Here is a 21,243-nt window from a genome sequence, read left to right as displayed (position 1 = left end):
ACAAATAAATATCCAAGAGATGAGGACAACAAAGCAGACGGACAAAAAAATATAAATCAAATAAAAATATAATATATATATTTATATTTATAAACTAAAACAAAAACTTCCTGGGTTCTTCCTGTTCCTTGAAGTCTACTTTGGACTGTCCTACTATTATTGTTAAAATCTTTTCTTTCTTTCTTTCTTTCTTTCTTTCTTTCTTTCTTTCTTTCTTTCTTTCTTTCTTTCTTTCTTTCTTTCTTCATCTTAGTTTCCCCCACCCCACCCCATTGGTACTATTTTAATCTTCAGAAGGGTATAAGTGGACTTGCCAGCTGTCACTCTCAGCTGGCCATGCCCAATGGGTGCATCATCTCAGAACCCAAAATCCAGCGGCCAATGTAGTAGAGGAGGCGGGAGTACCAGTGGACTCCAGCCAATGAGGAACCCTCTTCGGGCACAGCAGCTGGAAAGAGGAGAGGAGAGGAGAGACCCTCTGCATTCAGCACGGCCAAGGCCGCATGAGCAATGCGGAAAGGCGCAAACGCCCAGTGCGCCCAGCTATGCTCCTCAATGACAGCATAACAGGAAGCCAGCACCTGGTTGATGAGAATGGTGCCCTGAGCGGTGAGTGGGGCATAAGCCCCCGAGGACTCCTCCTTCAGGGACACGCTGTGCACTGCCGCTTGCAACAGTGTCTGACCCCCTTGGGCCAGCACGTAGATATGTTGTCCAGGTTGCACATGGCTGGCAAAGATAGGCTGGGGCTGGGAATGGGAGTGATTGTGTGGTGGGGCCACGAATAGCAGGTGGGCAGCAGTGAGCAAGAGACGGGTCTGGGGTGTTTGGGTCTCAATCACGTAGAAGAGTTTGTGGACGGGAGGATCCTCTCGGTCCAGGAAGGCTAGGAATTTGCTGTAGAACAGCTGTCCGTGCACGTCTGCTGCCAGCACTCGATCACCTGGGCGAAGGTCTTTCACCAGCTTTGTGCCTCCTCCTTCCAAGTTCACCCAGGCGGATCCAGGAAAGCAGCCACCCGATTTGGCAGCCACCGAGTTTTCTGAGAGGGAGAGAGAGACAGAGACAGAAAGCAGCATTAGAGAAGGGCCAGGAAGGGAATAAGGAAAAGCCCAGCGAGGCAATCATCTCTAGCAGAAGCAAACAATGTGAAATCACAGTGGATATACCAGGCTCCACAATAATAGAGTTGGAAGGGACCTTGGAGGTCTTCTAATCCAACCTAGGAAATCCTGTGCCAGGTGTAGGCAACCTTGGCTCTTTTATGACTTGCGGACTTCAATACCCAGAGTTCCTGAACCAGCCATGCTGACTCAGGAATTCTGGGAGTTGAAGTCTATGAGTCATAAAAGAGTCAAGGTTGCCTACCCCTTCCCTGTGCCATTTCAGACAAATGGTTGTCCAGTCTCTTCTTAAAAACTTCTGGAGGCAGGTTGTTCCATTGATTAATTGTTCTAATTGTCAGGAAATTTCTTAGTTCTAGCCTGCTTCTCTCCTTAATTAGTTTCCATCCGTTGCTGCTTGTCCTGCCTTCAGGTGCTTTGAAAAATAGCTTGACTTCCTCTTCTTTATGACAATCCCTGAGATATTGGAAGTCCCCTCATCCTTCTCTTCATTAAACTAGACATACCCAATTCCAGCAACTGTTCCTTATATGTTTTAGCCTCCAATCCCCCAATCATCTTTGTTGCTCTTCTCTGTTCTATTTCTAGAGTCTCAACATCTTTTTTACACTGTGGTGACCAAAATTGGATGCAGTATTCCAAGTGTGGCCTTATCAAAGCATTGTAAAGTGGTATTAGTACTTCACATGATCTTGATTCTATCCCTCTGTTAATGCAGCCTAGCACTGTGTTGGCTTTTTTGGCAGCTGCAGCACACTGCTGGATCATATTTAAGTGATTGTCCACTAGGCCTCTGAGATCCCTCTCACAGTTATTACTGTGTAGCCAGGTACCACCTATACCAAGGGTAGGCAACGTGGGCTCTTTTATGACTCTGGGAGTTGAAGTCCACGAGTCATAAAAGAGCCAAGGTTGCCTACCCCTGACCTATACTATACCTGTGCATTGGTTTTTCTTGCCTAAATGTAGAATCTTACTCTTTTTTAACCACCGAATTTTATTTTGTTAGTTAGTATCCAATGTTCAAGTCTGTCAAGATCCTTCTGTATCTTAAGCCTGTCTTCTGGTGTGTTGGCTATTCTTGTCAGCTTGGTGTCATCTGCAAATTTGATGCATTCCCATCTATCCCCTCATCCAAGTCATATTTAAGTGATTGTCCACTTGGACTCCGAGATCCCTCTCACATTTGCTACTATTGAGCAAGGTACCCCCTATACTGTACCTGTGCATTTGTTTTTTCTTGCCTAAATGTAGAACCTTACTTTTTTCATCACTCAATTTCATTTTGTTAGATATCTTACTGACTTTTTCTTCACAGGATCATCTATATCAGATTCTATGACATTATATCATCTTCTGGTTTCCTTCTGTACATTTATCCCAACCTGACTGAAAAGAGATTCCATCCTGTCTATTTTCCCTCCCTTCCTCTCTCTCTTATCTATCTATCTATCTATCTATCTATCTATCTATCTATCTATCTATCTATCTATCTATCTATCTATCTATCTATCTATCTAATCTAGGTAGGGGGTAAATGGAATAATTAAAGCAAATTGTGTCAAAGATAGAAGATACTTTAGGACAGGGGTCTTCAAACTTGGCCCTTTTATGGCCTGTGGACCTCAACTCCCAGAATTCCTCAGCCAGCACACTGGCTGAGGAATTCTGGAAGTTGAAATCATAAAAGGGCCAAGTTTGAAGACTTCTGCTTTAGGATATCTTGAGACAAATTGTTTGTCATGTTGGCTGGGGAATTCTGGGAATTGAAGTCCAAACTTCTGAACATTGCCAAGATTGAGAAATGCTGTAACAGATCATTGAATCCTGATGGCATCCATCCAAGAGTTCTCAAAAAACAAAACAAAACCCAACTCTACCTCAAAAGAGGATTTGCTCTAATTTGTCATTCAAATGAGTCTCAATGCCAGAGAACTGGAAGGTATTCAATATGATTTAAAAAGGGACCCAGAGGAGATCCAGGAAATTATAGGCAGGTTCCCCCCAAAAATATTAAAAATAATCAAAACAAAAAATGACTATGCGTACAGAGGATCAAGCTGGCCAGGAAGAAATCAGCATAGGATCCACCAAGATAACTCCTGTCCAGCCAACCTACTATTGATTTTGGAGAATGCCAGCTGGTCCGATGGAAGTGTTCTTGCTAACATTGTATGTTTAGGTTTTCAGAAAGCCTTCAGAAAAATCTGTTCATGAAAAGCTCCTTTGAGAGCTTGTCAAGTATGGGGTAACATGATTTGGCCTTCTGTGTATTGTTATTTGGGTTACAAACAGAAAACTATGAGTAAAAATAAATGCCCTTTTTTAATGGACAGACGTAAGATATGAAGGCCCTCAAGTGTTAGAATTGATTAAAATTATTCAAAAACTTAAGAAGTGAGCTGGACAAGTCAAGAGATGATACTGAAATATTCAAGGTGGTAAAAGAAAGACCTCTTTGAACTAGGTCAGGGGTAGGCAACCTTGGCTCTTTTATGACTTGTGGCTGGCTCAGGAATTCTGGAAGTTGAAGTCCACGAGTCATAAAAGAGCCAAGGTTGCCTACCCCTGAACTAGGTGGACATTCAACCAAATGGCAAAGAAGGTTTAAGTGTAACTTTATTTTGAGCTCTGGGCTATCTGAAACTATCCAAGAAAAAGATCTTGGATCACAGTTGGTAGCTCAAGATAACAACTCAGTATGCAGCTGTATTTCTACACCTGTGCTATGAATATAATTCTAATAGCTGCACTTGGAAAAAAATATACAAGTAGCCCTCAATTTACGACAATTGGGATCAGAATGTCTGTTGCTAAAAAGGAGGTTGCTAAATGAGTTGCATCTGATCTCACAATCTTTTTTGTCATGCTTGTTAAGGGAGCCGGTGCAGTTGTTAAAGGAATCATGTAGTTATTAAACAAATCTCCCATTGACTTTGCTGGTCAAAAGCAGGCTGGGTACATGACTCCAGGACACCACAACTATTGTAAATGCATGCCAATTGCTTGAATTTTGATCACATGACTGTGGAGATGTAGCAATGGTTGTAAATGAGAGGACCAGCTGTAAGTCACTGTTTTCAGTCCAGTTGTAACTTGGAATGGTTGCAAAACGAATGGCTGTAAGTTGAGGACTACCTGTATAGCAAAAGTTATATAAAAAAGTACACCACAAGGTAACCAAGGTTAAAATGTTGGAGATACTTTGGCGTAGGATGACATGATTAAAGGGAATAAAATCATATTTAGTATGGTGACAGCTGACTAGAAGTTCTTAAATATCTCCCCCTCATTCAGAATGCTAAGGCAGGACCATCCAATGAATCTAGTGCAATCTGATGTCTAAAAAGGAGATTTAAAACAGAGCAGAAAGAAGAGCTTTTTCCAACGGCAGGTAATTAACCTGTGAAATTCACTATCACAAGATGTGGGAATGGCTGCTATGGGCAACTTTAAAAAGAAAAAGAATACATGGAGTTTAATTCCATCATCGTGAAAACTCAGTTACTTGTGTAGATTGTGAGCACTGTGCATTGGGGCCTCCATCGTTGTGAAGAGTGCTTGCTGGATTCCTTACCAATTCCTATCAAAGTCCAGCATGTCTGTCCTGTATAATTATTTAGTATTACATTCCTGGGATCATCACACAGACTTCCACATTTCAAGAAACTTGTATAACAAAGATGTTCTGCTACCTGTCTCCAATCTCATGGTTAATCTGTGCAAAATGGGAGCTTGCTTATGGGATAATACATCTACTCTGTCTGGCTTACTTCCAGTTTTGCTTCTATTTCTCCTCTTGTAATTATCATTATCATCATGCGTTCCTCTGTGGAAAGGGAAAACCCAGGGCTTAATCTAAGGAGGAATCATTTTCAGAAGCTTGTTTATAAATGCCAGAGAAATAATTAAAACTAAAAGAGGGGCACTCCCCAAAGCATACAACATCTTGCAGCTCAAGATCCTGACTGTAATCAGCTTTTGCCAATGCAGTGCCTTTTGAAGATGAATTGGGTTTCAATTCCCAGAATTCACACTCCATCCAATCTGGAAAAGGCCACGCGAGGGAAAAACTGGAGCATTCTGAGCCCACCAACGCTGACAAAGTTTCGGCTGCTGTTTGGCTGAAGGGGACCCAGCTGTGACCATTATTTGCAATTCGTCGCTGCTGCACCTGCTGATTTTCGCCTTGATCTGCTCTTCATTCTCTTACCAGCTTTCATCCATGATATATGAAAAGTCAGCGCACCAAACCCCAATACACTGACACAGGATGACATAACTGCTGTCAACTGCCCCAGTGTGGATTTAAAGTCAGCAGGCCAGCTTCCAGCATCAAGACTTGCAGTGTTGAGCTCTGAAGCTACTTTTTAAAGATTAAATGTTGGGAAAACCCCTAACTCCTGGCAACGGTGCTGGGCTAAAGCATATGTGCATGATAAAAATGCCAGGTGAGTAGCAAAACATGCCTGCTGCTTCTGAGGGCAGGCTAGGAGGCTTTGAAATCTAATCTCCCTCTTCCCCCCCTCCCCCCCTGCATGTTTGTACACCTGCTTCCTTACTTATGAAGTTAGCACGCATCACAGTAGAATTAAAACAGAATCAAAGAGAGATGAGGAAAGGGCTAATGTCTTCTTCTCAGCTGCCCAGATGCTGCTCTGTAGTAATTACAACATGCCACAACTTTTCCAAGTTGGAGCATTTGATACTCCTTGGCTGGGTTGCCAGCTTAAAGGTGTAATGGGGCAGAGAAGCTGTGATCAGCCCCCTGCCCTTGAAGGTTTAGAAGTACGTTATCAGGGAATTAGAAGTGACATGCCATGATGGACTGATCAAGCTAGTAAAATCAGAAAAACAATTTAAACAGTTTCCAGGTTTTTAAACCATCAGCTTTCATTTTAAAAGGTTGAGGGAGATAAATTAATTTAAATGTGGGATGATGTAGAATTTTTTACCCTTGATTTCAGGATTCATGCATTTTGTAAAATAGCCTTCCACAACCTGGTGAAGCTCAAATAAATTTGATTTCCAAATTCCAGCTGTACTTTTATGCAGGAAAGAAATTTGGGGAGTTATAACTGCACATCTGGAAGGGTTCAGTTTTGGGAAGGGTGGTTTAAATCTCTATACAGTACAGCACACACACACACACACACACACACACACACACACACACACACACACACATATATATATATATATATATATATATATATATATATATATATATATATATACACACACACACACACACAAAATTATAGCTATTTGCAAATAAGTAGGTAAAGTTTTGTAATCCAAATAGACTTACTAATATTACACTTTTACCAGATTATCACTTTAGCATGTGAACAAACATTCTAATAGACAATAATGCTGAAACTTGTGTCAGAGAGAATAGAAACTAAGATGAATTTGTTCATCACAATGATGGTGCTCAGAACACACATTTTTTGGACAGCAAAATGTTTCAGTGCTAAAAGCCAACTCTCGTTAATTGAATCAGAGTGAAATAACTGTTGCTCAGAACAATTGCTGCAAGTATCTAATGGAATATTGCTGAATGTTAGTAATGCAATTTCCTGATTGTAAAAGGCCAGCGACCAAACAAAAAAGTCATTTCCAAATAGCCTTAACCTGTCACTGTAAAAAAAAAGCAAAAAAATAATAATTTTTTGTCCACTCTTATATTAAGGCTAACCACACAAACCAAATCCAAGGAAGGCCCAATACTATAGAAGTTGCAAATCAAGTGTAATCATTTCCGTGGTGTGGAATTCACTCCAGTTGCAAACTAGCTCCACAGCTTCTCAGTTAGCTTTTCATTTATGACAATTGGGTTTAGGATTTCCATGCTAAACAAGGCATTTGTTGAGTCGTGCCTGATTTTTTGCCATGGTTGTTAAGTGAATCAATGCAATTGTTAAATGAATTGTACAGTCCTTAAGCAAATCCAGTTTCCTTAATTGACTTGGCTTTTTGCTAGGGAACTGGGAACATTGCAAATGGCGATCACGTGACCCCCCTGGGATGTTGCAACTCTTGTAAATACATGCCAGTTGCCAAGCACCCAAGTTTTGATCATATGTAAGGAGGGGATGCTGTGACAGTTAAAAATGGGAGGATTGGTGATAAGTCACTTTTTTCAATGTAACTTCAAACAGTTGCTAAGCAAATGATTGTAAGTTGAGGAATACCTGTACTATAAATGGAGATACTTATAATATCCCTCTTGAATCTTTTGGGCTGATGGTCCTGTTTGAATGGCCTGTCATCAAACATAATTTGGACCAGCCTTGCAAGCAGCGACTGAACTCTGCGGCTATGTATGCTCAGACGATCTTTTGCAAAAATGAAAACACGGTCTGCTACTTTTTGTGGCTAAAAGAAAGGTCATGGAGCATTCTTCAATCTATCCTTGGGAATTCAGCAGACTTTAAGTTCTGTCCACCTTCCTCAAAAGCTTTGCCCAATGAACCAATTTAAGGCAAATTTACCAAAAATGATTTCTCCACGTCACAAATGAAATTACATAGAGAGGTGATAAAACAATAATTGATCAGTGCTTCAGAGACCAACTTTTGCCTAAGGAGGCCAGTCCATTGTTTGAAGCCAAGGCAAAGAATTCTGGGCAACTTTTGCCCATATGAGGCAAAGGCATCATTTAATTATAGGGTTGTGCATCTCTGTGGCCATGGAAACCTGGTTACTATGGAAACACTGTTGCTAGGGTGAAAGGAGAACAAGCAACCTCAAATGTGCTTCACATAAAAACTGTGGTCCTGGCTTCCCATTGCTCACTATATTTTCAATTTATTATTGGCCTATTTTTCAACATATCAACCAAGAGGAGGTTATAAACTGCCAGAAAGTGTCCCAAATATCTCTTCCCAAACATAGTTAAAGTGACAGCCCATTAACTTCAAACTCTTGATCTTCCCCTATATTTTCCATCGTAGTGCTGAAATATTCATAATAAAACACCCTATCCATCCATCTGTCCATCCAGCCACTTGTCTGCTTAATAATCTGCATTGTAATTGAAGCAGAGAACCTGAATACAAACCAGGTTTGATCCAATCTTTGAACTCACATCCAAATAAAAAAAACAACCTCAGAGATGATTAGATAAAAATCAAACTTATGAGGAAGAACTCATATTTATAAAAGGGCTGCTATGAAGAACCATGTGGCACCGTGGTTAGAATGAAGTGTTGCAGGCTAACTCTGCATTCCCTCTGCCTGGAGTATGATCCTGTCAAGATCAAGGTTGACTCAGCCTTCCAAGGTCAGTAAAAGGAGGACCCAGATTGTTGGGGGCAATAGGTGGACTCTGTAAACCGCTTAGAGAGGGCTATAAAAGCACTATGAAGTGGTATATAAGTCTAAGTGTTATTGATATTTTTTACTACTATTTTAACTGTTCAGTTCATCTTCCCAAAGCTGTGGGGGGGGAAAGCAGTATAGAAAATTCTGAGAGTTGAAGTCCAGACTTAATGTTGCCAAGGTAAAGAAACACCGCTTTAGAGAACAGTGTGTTATGCAGAGGCCAGATACATCTAAGTATTCATAGTCCTCAATTTATGGCCACAACTGAGCCCAAAATTTCTGTTGCTAAGTGAAACATTTGTTAAGCAAACCTGGCCTTCTACATTGACTTTGTCAGAAGTTTGCAGAAGGTGGTTACATGACTCTGGGACATTGCAACTGTCATCAATATGAGTTGTCAAGTTTTTAAATTTTGGTCACGTGACCATAGGGATGCTGCAACAGTTGTAAGTGTGAAAAACAGTCATCAGTCACTTTTTTAAGTGCTGTTGAACGGTCACTAAATGAATTGTTGTAACTCGAGGGCTGTCTACTAAATTTTCATGCACAAAGAAATGTACAAAACTCATCCCTTCCCAGCACCATCATGCAGCTTTTTATATGCATTTTCTTGCGTGTTCAAGGGCTGTCAACCTAACTTACTCACAGGACTCTTGTTGAGAAAAAATGGATCAGGCAAGAAGATCATATTATTATTATTATTATTATTATTATTATTATTATTATTATTATTATTATTATTATTATTATTATTATTATTATTATTATTATTATTTTAATTTGTATACCGCCCTTCTCCCGAAGGACTCAGGGCGGTGAACAGGGCAATATAAGTTACCTTGCACTCTTCTTAGGAAAGATAGAATATAAAGGCAATTAAACAGATGGTTCCAACTAAATTTTCTTGCATGAAAATGAAATCTTCTGTGTGAAAGAGGGGTTGTTGTTTTTTTCTTCCTCAGAAAAGACAGAAATAATCAATAAGCAAAACCGATTTTTTTCTTCTCAAATTCTGGTGGGACTTTATTTCCTATCCCCAGGTACCTCCTTAAATATCAGTGTAATTAATACACCAACTTCCTTGGACATATTTATTGTGCAAAACTCCTTAACATCTTTTCCAAAGACTAGAACATAATGGGTGGAACCCTAATTCACCCCAGGAAATTAAACATCAGAGCTCAGAGAAGAAATGCTTTTCAAGCTCAAACAAGGAGCATTTTTCAAATGCATATTAAAATTTGATGTTTTCTTTCTTGCCTCAATACGTATTTACTTCAAAACCCCTTGAGGACTTCTTGTGCTCACCAAAGATAGAACAGCCAACAATGGAATGCTATTGTGAGAGATAATAAATTTCCTCATAAAACCTGTAGGAGGTACTTAACCTTTATGTGCACAGAACCTTACCAAGGACTAGTTGGCCTGATTGTTGTAATATTATTAACATTGTGTTATTTATTAATATAACCATAAAAAAGGCAAAGGTAAAGATTTCCCCCTGTCCACTTCGTGCCAGATTCTATGGGGGTGGTGCTCATCTCTGTTTCCTAGCTGAGGGAGCCAGCATTGTCCAAAGATGCTTCTGTGGTCATGTGGCCAGCATGACTCTATGCCAAGGTACATGAAAATAACCATAAAGGTAAAGGTAAAGGTTCCCCCGCACATGTGTGCTTATCGTTTCCAACTCTAGGGGCCGGTGCTCATCTCCGTTTCAAAGCCGAAGAGCCAGCGCTTGTCCGAGGACGTCTCCGTGGTCATGTGGCCGGCATGACTAGACGCCAAAGGCGCACGGAACGCTGTTACCTTCCCACCGTAGTGGTCCCTATTTTTCTACTTGCATTTTTACGTGCTTTCGAACTGCTAGGTGGGCAGAAGCTGGGACGAGTAACAGGCGATCACTCTGTTACGCGGCACTCGGGATTCGACCAGCCAAACTGCCGACCTTCCGATCGACAAGCTCAGCGTCCTAACTCACTGAGCCACCGCGTTCCTATGAAAATAACCATACCTGAGTATTATTGTTGGACTGATAGCATTGATAGCCATTGACATCAAGCCAACAACAACAACACTCAATATAGTGCTGATGATGAAAATGAAAATTATATAACAGCTGTCTCAATCTGCTTCAGAAACTTCATCTTCATCCTCCATGCTGGAGATAGAGAAGTTGAAGTCCAGCAAATCAGAAGAGTTCTAGTTTGATCATACGTTCATGTGGTCTCCTAGGTCCTGTCAATCATATTACAGGATATAATATTACATATTACAAATCCATATTACAGGATCCTGATACATGTCTTCCCAGCCTCAGCTTCAACACCTCCAGCAAAATGGAGCTTATTATCTCCCTTGGAAACGGACCACTCTTACTATTATAGATGAGGTTTTGAAATATTCTGTGGGCCTTCCTGTAATCTGAATCTATTACTCAAATATCAAAGAAATGTCTCCTCTTAATTAGTGCATCCTTCATTCATCTCTTACTACATTCTCACAGCACAGTATCAGCAGTAGAGTCCTTCAGGTTTGGGGGTTTTATAATCTCCCAGGATTTGAAACGGAGTTCCAACACTACAACCATCATAAAAAAGGCACAACGAAGAAGATTCTTCCTGCATCAACTCAGGAAGTTCTCACTGCCCCAGGATCTGCTGATACAGTTCTACAGAGGAACTGTTGAGTCTGTCATTTGTATTTCTGTAACTGTCTGGTTTGCTACAGTAACCAAACAGGACAGGTACAGACTTCAACAGATAGTTAGGACTGCAGAAAAAACAATCTCAACCAGCCTGTTTTTCATAGAAGACCTGTATATAGTGTGGGTCAGAAGGAGGGCTGAGAAAATACTACAGACCCTTCACATCCTGGCCATAAACTGTTTCAATTCCTTCCCTCAGGATGTTGATATAAAGAAATGCATACCAAAACAACTAGACACAGGACAGTAGTATTACTATCCTTCTTATCTTCTTTGCTACCCTCTCTTAAAGGTATTATTATGATAATTATTGTTGGTTTGCATATACCAGGGGTAAGCAACCTTGGGTCTTTTATGACTCGTGGACTTCAACTCCCAGAATTCCTCAGCCAGCATGGCTCAGCTTGGAAACCTCTCCCTTTCCCCTCAGCATGGCTGGCTCAGGAATTCTGGGAGTTGAAGTCCACGAGTCATAAAAGAGCCAAGGTTGCCTACCCCTGGCATATACACTGAGAGCTTCTGCACCAAATTCCTTGTGTGTCTAATCACACTTGGCCAAACTATTCTATTCTATTCTATTCTATTCTATTCTATTCTATTCTATTCTATTCTATTCTATTCTATTCTATTCTATTCTATTCTATTCTATTCTATTCTAGTCCAGTCCAGTCCAGTCCAGTCTATAGTCTATTCCCATTCCCATTCCTATTCCTCATTCCATTCCATCTCATACAGCTGATGGACTGTTTCATCTGCCCAATTTTTTGGTACAACAGAAATACACATTAATTCCATACATTCCATTCACACTTTTTTGTTTACTTGACAGTGTTTTTCCTGGAAAGCAGGAATATTTATTTATTTTTTTCTGGCCAAGAGCCACATTTCACCTTTAACTCTTAACGCTGACCTTCATCAAGTCTGTGTCTCTAAGACGAAGTGCACAATGCCTGGGAGAAGCATGAAATGTGATTTAAATTTAAACTTAAGCTCAGTTAAATGCTGTTAATATAAAGCCCTCCATTTGTCTTATATTAAAGGTAAGTAAGCCGAAAGAATTGTGGGAGGAAGATTGGAGAGCTCCCTTTTTTGGGAAGGGAAGAAGGCAGACTGGGGCCTCAGACCGCGCACCTCTCAGGTTGAGCAAGTAAGTCGCATGATGGAAAGCATGAGAAGGAGATAGAGAGAGCTCCGAATTTTGCAGCTCAATCCTTGCCAGCAATACTTGAAAGGCATTTGGACAACTACTGCCAGTCAAATAATAGCAAACTAGAAGGATCAAAGATCTGCTGTGGAGTGAAGTATGGAGCAGGCTTGGAGCCAAAGGGTTACTTCCTGCCCCAACAAGTCTCAGGTGGCTGAAAGACCTTCTAGGGAAAAGGTTGCCTTTCCAGCTTCAAAGGGATCAGCTGACTCATACACCCGCTCTGTTTTCCTCTTGTCAGTTGACTCTATAAGCAGTTGGCACAGGATAGGTCTTCACAAAACCTCTGGTAACTAGACCAGTTTGTTCATCTGAGTGGTCACATGGATGCTTTAGTGTCAGCCTGATCATGATTCCACTTTCTGGTCCTTCCATTCGCATGACCTCTCAATCTAGACAGTGCGCCCCCAAGACTCCTTGATGGCTTTCAGAGAAACCAGTTAGCCTTGTGAGCTTGCAGCCTACCTGTGTTTGGAGACTCTCCGATGATTTTTAGTTTGCAATCTGCCTGAAGATCAAAAGCCTGATGAATAAGCACGATGTGCTCTTTTCGGCTTAGTGGTTCATATCTGCTCTTACGTGATCCCTGACTTTGATGTTTTGCCCATGCAAAGGTGGTTTGTCAGCCCAACCCAACTGCATTACAGTTCTCACCAAATCCTCCCAAAGATTCTAGAAAATTTAAAATATTTTTAAAAGGACAGTGATTGTTGCCAGTCAGCTAGAGCACATGCAAAGCTCTGCTCTGGGAGAATATAATTTCTCCTCTCAGCCCAGATGGCCTATGATTTGCTGACGGATTCACATTTTGCATCACGGTGTGGTTTGTTTCATCCTCACTTGTGGGCTAACCTGGAAGCCATAAATCATGATTGGTAAACCATCATTAACTGGCCTCTCCCCACATGCTAAGCAATAACCAACCAATTGTGATTTAGTGGGACATGTAAACCCAAATCTTTATCTTAAAAAGAGCCTTGGTGGAGCAGTGGGCTAATGCCTCCTTAAGTAACACCAGCTGCCTGCCATTAGTGCAGGTTCGCATCCCACCAGGCTCAAGGTTGACTCAGCCTTCCATCCTTCCGAGGTAGGTAAAATGAGGACCCAGATTGTTGGGGGCAATTAAGCTGACTTTGTAATAATGCCGCATGGGGGGAGGGGGCGAAAGCCCTAATAAGCAGGCATATACATAGAATGAAGGCTATTGCTAAGCACATTGATTGTGCTTAGATTGTAAGCCGCCCTGAGTCTTCGGAGAAGGGCGGGATATAAATGGGATTAAAAATTTTTTTTAAAAAAATCTCAATTTAAAAAGCCTTGGCTATTTTATTCTTGGAAGGAGCACGTAATGGCTGTCCTAGTCTCTTCTATCAATATATGGTATCAACAAACACACACGGGGTTATTCGTAACTGTCAGGTAAAGATACACACACACACACACACACACAGAGAGAGAGAGAGAGAGAGAGAGAGAGAGAGAGAGAGAGAGAGAGAGAGAGAGAGAGACATTGATTCCATACATTCCAGAGACAGCCACTACTCTTGTCCTCTCTAAATCATTCCTGAGCAATATATAGTCTAAAATCGTCACTATTTTCATGATTCTCTTTGTTCAGACTTGTACTTCTAAGTAATCAGAATATAAAACAGGTTCAGCTGCACTAGACCAAAAACCAATCTAGAACCAGAGATTTCTGCAGATGTTCCTGGGAAGGGCACAAACAGGATATAATATGTGCATATATTTAAAAAAATCTCCTTTCAATGAGACATGCAAAGATTTCTCTCGGATAGCAGCAATTCACTTGCTTTCTATTCAACTTCTGATCTGTGCTATTATAAATAAGAGGAAAGGAACTTAATATTTTAAATTGTGTGAAGTAGAATTGCTCCTTCTTTGAAAATAGTTTCAGAGAAGTGGCTACTGCTTCTGGTTTTTAAAATAAACACACCTAGGATCCATTCCACAAAATGCACACAGCACATGTTTTATATGTATAATTAGATGTGTCCAGTATCAATGCAGCAAACTTATAGAAGCACTGGTATTATCAAGATGTGATTGGCATAAAGAGAAAATCCCCCCTACTCTGGATCCCGAAGGATCATCATCCAATGAAGCAAATGGTTAAATATTCAGATCAACAAAGCAAGGTAATTATTCCCACAATACAGAGTCAACTTGTGGATTCCTCAACCTGCCCAGATATGGGGGGATTCTTTCGTATCCAATAGTGAGCTCAATCAAAAAGATAGGTGGAAAAAAATAGGACTTATTCACTAGTATCCAGTGTGCCAATTTCTCTTCCACACAGGAACTTCTTTTTATAAGAAGTTTTATAAATCCTGTGATAGCCAGGAACACAGATGGTTTTAAGTGACAAATAGACATGGAAGTAACTAAGGCTGTGTATTAGTTTCAGCAAGAAATGGCTTAAAGCAGGGATCCTCAATCTTGGCAACTTTAAGACTTGTGGACTTCAATTCCCAGAATTCCACAAGTTTTAAAGTTTCCACGGTTGAGGACCCCTGGCTTAAAATACCAGTTTCTGAGTAAATTAACAGTAACAAAAGCCTATTCTCATAATTAATGTACATCGTAAACAATCTGAGCTTGTGGTCGGAGGAACTGCCGACTATAGAAGAATGGACTTTAAAAGTTTCTGACCTGGCGGAAATGGCAAAGATATCCAGAACAAATATGGGACTAAAAAGTTTCATTTAGCATTTGCATAAGTTTTGATGTGATATTAGTATTGCTTGTAGTCATTTTATATGAGCTAGAGTGCGATAGACTTAATAGTTTATTGTTGTTAGCATATGGTTGTTTATGATTGCTTTTACTTTTATACCTTGTATTTAGCTCTGGGAAGTCGGGGATGGGGAGGGGGGAAGGGGAGGGGGAGGGCTGGGTAGGGTTGGGTAGGGGGTGGGGGGGAGGGGTTGTTAAAGATAAAATGTATTGAAAAACTTTTCAATAAAAAAAAATCTGAGCTTGTGGTGAGCAATTAGTTGGAGTTCACTTAGCATCTTTTGAGACCAATCACCAGACCCATTTTACATACTGTTCAGCCATAATGGGTGACAATCCTAACAAGAATGACCAGCAATGACTGATAGTGGGAGATGGAACTCAACAATTTGCATAAACCAGAGGCCAGCTAATCCTACTTTATAATATATAGTAAAACTTGTTAATTGCCCTGTTAGCGATATCTATAGTGCATCTGTGTTTCAAAACAGCAAAACGGTTCACAGACTATTGCAATACAAGCTCTGCTCTTTTTGCATCTTTGAAAAAGGTGGGACATGAATGACAATTTTGATTTTGACAACTTTCTCCTCCACTGGCCCTAGAGTCAAATAGAACAGTTAACATTTATCTGTAGTGCTCCATTTTTGCTTAGAAAAAAATCCTATTGTGTTCTGTGAGATTTTAAACCTGCAAAGCATTTCAGCTTTTTTTACTGTCTTGCTAACTATATTTGTTTATATTTCTTTTAGAGTAAGCCTCACTGAACTCAATAGTGTTATTTATGAATAGACACAGAGGCTCAGCTAGACTATTTAAAATAAGGTTACTCTGCCTTCTTTGAGTTTTAAGATATGGGAAGTTCTTTCCTAACCCCATAGTGAGGTCAATCAAAAAGATAAGTGGAAAAAATTGGACTTATTCACTAGTATCTAGTCTGTCAATTTCTCTTCCACACAGGAACTTCTTTTTATAAGTTTTGGGGCAGACATAAAGAGATGAATGCGTTTTTGAAAGATGTTCATGGCCCTATTGATTTTTACTCTTGTTATTTACATGGTTTTATTGACAGCTAAATGGTGCTGTAATGGCTTTATGGCTTAGTTGGGTTTAAATGATATAATTGTTGTTTTTATGGCAGTTCTTGATCCTAATGGTTGTGTACTGTGAACAGAGTGCAAACAGGGATTGGATAAGGTTCAAGTCAGATAAAATGGACTCTCTTGGTCAGAAAGCTGGGCATCTAGGATGGGAAGGACAACTTGTTCTACAGAAATTTTAAAGAGGAAATTCTGAACTTGGGAGTATTTTTAAATTCAGCCCTGGTCCTAGCAATCCAACAACTGTTTCTGGACAGCAATATTTTGGAAACCAGCTACACCCTATTAGGCAAGATAGATTTGTTCACAGAAATTCATACCTCCTTTACTGTATTGTCCTGTGTAGGATTATCAGACCTGATTTGCAAAAAATTCAGCATCCATTAGATGGCAGCAAAGAAGGTTTCTATACTTCTTTGATGCCATCTGGTGGTCATCTGGTCTCGATTTGTTACCTGCAATATGTTAACCAGTACAGCTAGTGTTTGACTTATGACCAGGGCTTTTTTTCTCATAGAACACTCAGAATGGAGTTCCGGCACCTTTTTTGGATGGAACCTCGTGGGGTAGGCAAGGCGGGTTTATGACATGTGTGAGTTCCGGCACCTTTTTCTTTTACAAAAAAAGCACTGCTTATGACCATTTGTTTAGTGATGCATTGACAAAAATTACTTACAACCATTCCTCAAACTTACAACTGTTGCTTCAAGCCTGTGGTCATGCGATCAGAAATCAGAATTCAACTGGCACATATTTACAACAGTTGCAATGTCCCAGGGTCACATGATCTCCATTTGCGGCCATTTCCAATAGTTAATGGGGGAAGCCAGATCTACTTAACACAGCAAAAAAGGTCATAAAACCATGCACAATTTACTTAATGACTGCACCCTTTAGCGATGGAAGTTTCACTTCCAATTGTCATTGTAAGTTCAGAAGTACTATGGATACCAGATGGATCTCTGCATGGAGCTGCTATTGGATTACTCAAACTTCCTAAGATGCTTCTTTTGACTTTTTAGCCCTAATTGGTTCAGACTACGATACCTGAAAGATTACCTCTTCCACTCTTTGTATACCCATAATCTATTATGTATTAACCAGAAATTCTTTTTTTCTTTTTATCCCAGGAGCAACAAAGGTGGAAATTAGATGATTGACTCAAAGTTACCCAGTAAATTTTGATTGAAGGTGGACTTCAACCTAGGTTTCCCCTAGCCCAGGGGTAGGCAACCTTGGCTCTTTTATGACTCGTGGACTTCAACTCCCAGAACTCCTGAGCCAGCCATGCTGTCTCAGGAATTCTGGGAGTTGAAGTCCATGGGTCATAAAAGAGCCAAGGTTGCCTACCCCTGCTCTAGCCTTAATTCAATGCCTCCATCAGAAATTCTCCTGTAGATCTCATCATAAAAAGAGAGGCTGAAGATAAACTATATTAAGTTTATTATGTAATTATGTAGTAGCATTCTGAGCTAGGAACTGCTTTCAAGAGAGATCATATTACTAAGCATTCGACTTGCAGAAAGTACATAACTCAGATTAACAATTTTGCTTTGTTCAATAACATGATATACCCAAAGATATAAAAAATATTATATTATGGCTTAACACAATGGTCACTCACTTATGCACTGTGTTAAGACTACACATTGGAACACAACAATGCAACTCCACTTTTAAGTTAACCTAGCAACACTATTTTGTTAAGCCTTTGCTGACCTCTAATTGATTTAAGGTTGTTTTGGCTTGCTTTAAGGAATGGATATTGCTAAAAGAGACCATTCTTTATTTTGTTGTGATGGAAGCTTTGGAAGGGGAGTTACTTAGAGGACTCCATACAGTTGGAAAACCATCCATAAGTATATTTCACAGGGACATTATGTGTTAATGTAGGCCTTGAAACCCTTTTTCTTATCTGTTTTTGACATTTCTACCATCTTACTTTTTTGCTTTGTTGTTGTTTCCTTTTTAAAAATGTTTTTCAGAATTTGTAAACTTCCAGAGTCAGTGGGACAGCATATGTACTAAATTTAGCATACTGCTATTATTATTATCGTAGGTGTTGTTGTTGTTAATGTTTAACTTTTAATTTGAAGACATGTTATTCCAGACTCCAGATAAATTGCCTGAAGTTACTGGAATCTCTGAATTCACAAGCACAGAATTTTGCACGCTCTCAATTAATTTTTAAAAAATATGGAACGCATGGAAAAACGGTTAAAAGAAGGCATTTCTGACTGAATGTTAGAAAAAAAAATACTTCACAGTAAGAGCTTGGCAGTAGAACCAATGGCCCCCAAAAGTAGGGCTGCTTATCTAACACTGGTTTTATTGAAGTAAATATTATACATCTGGGTGGCCTCACACTAAGCAAAGGTTTGAGCTGGGTAAGTTCCATTGTCTCCTCCAAGTTGAGAATTTTCTGGAGGAGATATAAGATACTAGTTGGGAAAGCCTATCTATCTAACTCATCCTAATTTATAAAACATGAAGACATCTCCTTTACATTTAAACTGATGTAATATTAGATTTGAGCCACTTTGGCATAGCGGTTAAGGTAACAGATTGAAAACCAGGAGATATGACTTCTAGACCCAGCTTAGGCATAGCTAGCTGGGTCACCTCTCTGCCTTTGAAAGGAAGCAATGGCAAATCACTTCTAAAAGTTTGCCAAGAAACTTGCAGGAACTTGTCCATGCAATTGCCAAAAGTCAACAGTGACTCAAAGGCACAAACAGACATTAGAGATAAATTGTGGCTAGCCAGGAGGGCACTGAAATCTTCTAAGTGATTGTGTCTGCAAGTCATATTTACAACAGGATAAATGTACCATGATTTGCTCAACAAAGTGTTGAGGTGTTGGTAATGACTTACAAAGCCCTACATGGCATGGGTCCGGATTACCTACGGGAACACCTGCGGCCGGCGTCAACCTCCCTCCGTCCAGTGCGCTCCCACAGAGAGGGCCTCCTCAGGGTGTCTCCGATCAAAGAATGTCGATTGGTGGCCCCTAGGGGGAGGGTGTTCTCTGTGGGCGCGCCAGACCTGTGGAACCGCTTGCCGGTCGAGCTCCGGATGGCCCCCGACCTTCGCTCCTTCCGGCGGGATCTAAAAACTTATTTATTTGAGCAATCCGGCCTGGTTTGATGGGTTAAGGGCTGGGTTTTTAATATGGTTTTAATTAGTGTTCATATCGGGCATAATATTTAATTGTTTTTTAACTTTTGTACTTCGTTTTTAATATTTATTGCCCTGTACACCGCCCTGAGTCCTTCGGGAGAAGGGCGGTATAAAAATTTAAATTAAAAAACAACAACATGATTTTAAGTGATATGGTCAGGAACATCTACCAAGTATTGTTTAAAAAAAGAAGTCAAGATGGTGACCACAAAGTTGAATTGAAGTTCTGCCTATTATCTATGTGTTTCGTGACACTCCTGTTTATACTGTAAACTAAGCCTATAGCTAGTTTCACACAAGACGCTAATTTAATAAACAGCTGGCTGGTTTGTCACATAACCAAGGAGTCTTCACAGGGCTGGCAAATATCAGCAACAGAACTATGATTGCAATTTTCCCTTGCTGTCTCTTTCAAAAGGGATATTATGAGGCCAGAACTGAATTTTTCTGCTAGGCTTGCCTAGTCACCATGCCCAGCCAGCAAGAGATCTTCAAACAGATAAATTGCTATGGCCAAAGGGCAGTCAGTTTTTTTGCTTGATTGTAATTAAACCAAAATGTTCTCCTCCTCTCTGCTTTTTTGGACAACTAAGGTAATTAGGTCACAATTGATCTTCACTTTTTCTCCTCCCTCCCTCTATAGTTCTCTATTAATTATTGGGTGGACTATTTTCAGATCCCATTTCCCTCTAAAAGCAGAATGGACAAGAAGTCCTGGAGATCTGATTGTCCCACACCCACCTCTTTTTCTCTCAGACTCACAAGCTGAGCCTTGAGACCAACCCCAAGAATGTCTTCTCCTACTGGTCTCAAGAAGAGCAACAAGAAAAGAGGAAAAGATAGATTTGATTAACCAACTACTTTTGTCACTTCCCTTTGGGATGGGTGAGGAATGAACTGCCCAGAAATCTTGGTAGAGCAGAAAACGGCAAAGCCACCCATGAACAGCGGAGGTGTCCTTTCTGTTGAAGCAAGCAATACCTTCATGCAACCTCTTTCCCACCTCAAGCACTAGCGTAACTGCAGGCTAGGCTTTGTTTGCATACTTGGGGTGTTGATGAATGGGTCTAGTGGAGTAGCAGCTCAGCAAACATGCCAGCTAACCAGCGGAGGTGTGAAAATCTCGCTCTGTTAAACAGACTCTTCTCTATAATTAAAATCCAATGAAGAATCGGCACTGTCATTCTGATCTGGGTAATAAAGGGAGGCTCTCTTAAAAGAGAGGAGATGCTTCCAAGTCTCCACCCTACCCCCACCCACCCACCCACCCCCTGTTTGTTCAGGTGCAGGGGGACTTTTCGAGACCCATTCACACAGACATACACTCACCCACCAAATCCTCCAAGGCCTATTTGCACAGAGCAGGACACTTTTCCAAAACACTCAAGATGTGTATTTGAATTTGAAATAGAGGGGTGGACTCTTAATAGCCCTCCTGGCACCCCAACCCCACCCCCCACCCCATTATCCCTATCCCTTTTGCAGCTCCTGTCCTCCTCTCCTCTCCCCCCCCAGCCCCATCTATTCAGGGCCAGAATGGGGGTAATCGCCTCCTTTGCATTCCAACCTCCAGGATGATACCTTCTGCAAATAGAAATAGTCTCTGAAAGAAACACCCCCCCCTCCCTGGAACCCTTTGCTCTTTAATCTTCTCATCAGATTCTCAGTCATGAACCCAGAGCCTGGCCCTTCAAAACCAGCTGGAAGAGGCATTTTCAATACACCCTCTCAGGAAATCTCTCTTGTACTGTCACATGACCTTGAGTGACTTGTTCCCTTCCTTCCCAAACACCCCAAGCGTGCACTGCCTGTTAATGCCCAGATTTGGCCTTAAAAGCCGATTCCCCC

At 40.7% G+C, this 21,243-nt stretch overlaps 1 protein-coding gene across 1 annotated transcript in view; it reads right to left on the bottom strand.

The window, feature by feature from the left end:
• Window positions 1-295: 295 nt before the first annotated feature.
• Window positions 296-21,243, bottom strand: part of LOC308677100 (sonic hedgehog protein-like) — a gene marked incomplete at its 5' end in the record, with an annotated part of 34,488 nt that continues 13,540 nt past the window's right edge. Inside the window, one exon of the mRNA XM_081343264.1 lies at window positions 296-1,042. Coding sequence (XP_081199390.1) covers window positions 327-1,042 — 716 coding nt within the window. The 3' untranslated portion in view covers window positions 296-326. The remainder of the gene's footprint in view (window positions 1,043-21,243) is intronic.

The sequence above is a fragment of the Vipera berus genome (genome assembly GCF_964194415.1).
Source record: "Vipera berus genome assembly, chromosome: Z".
Classification (NCBI taxonomy): domain Eukaryota; kingdom Metazoa; phylum Chordata; class Lepidosauria; order Squamata; family Viperidae; genus Vipera; species Vipera berus.
The sequence above is the reverse complement of the archived record's forward strand: the minus strand, read 5'-3'. Positions and strand labels throughout refer to the sequence as shown.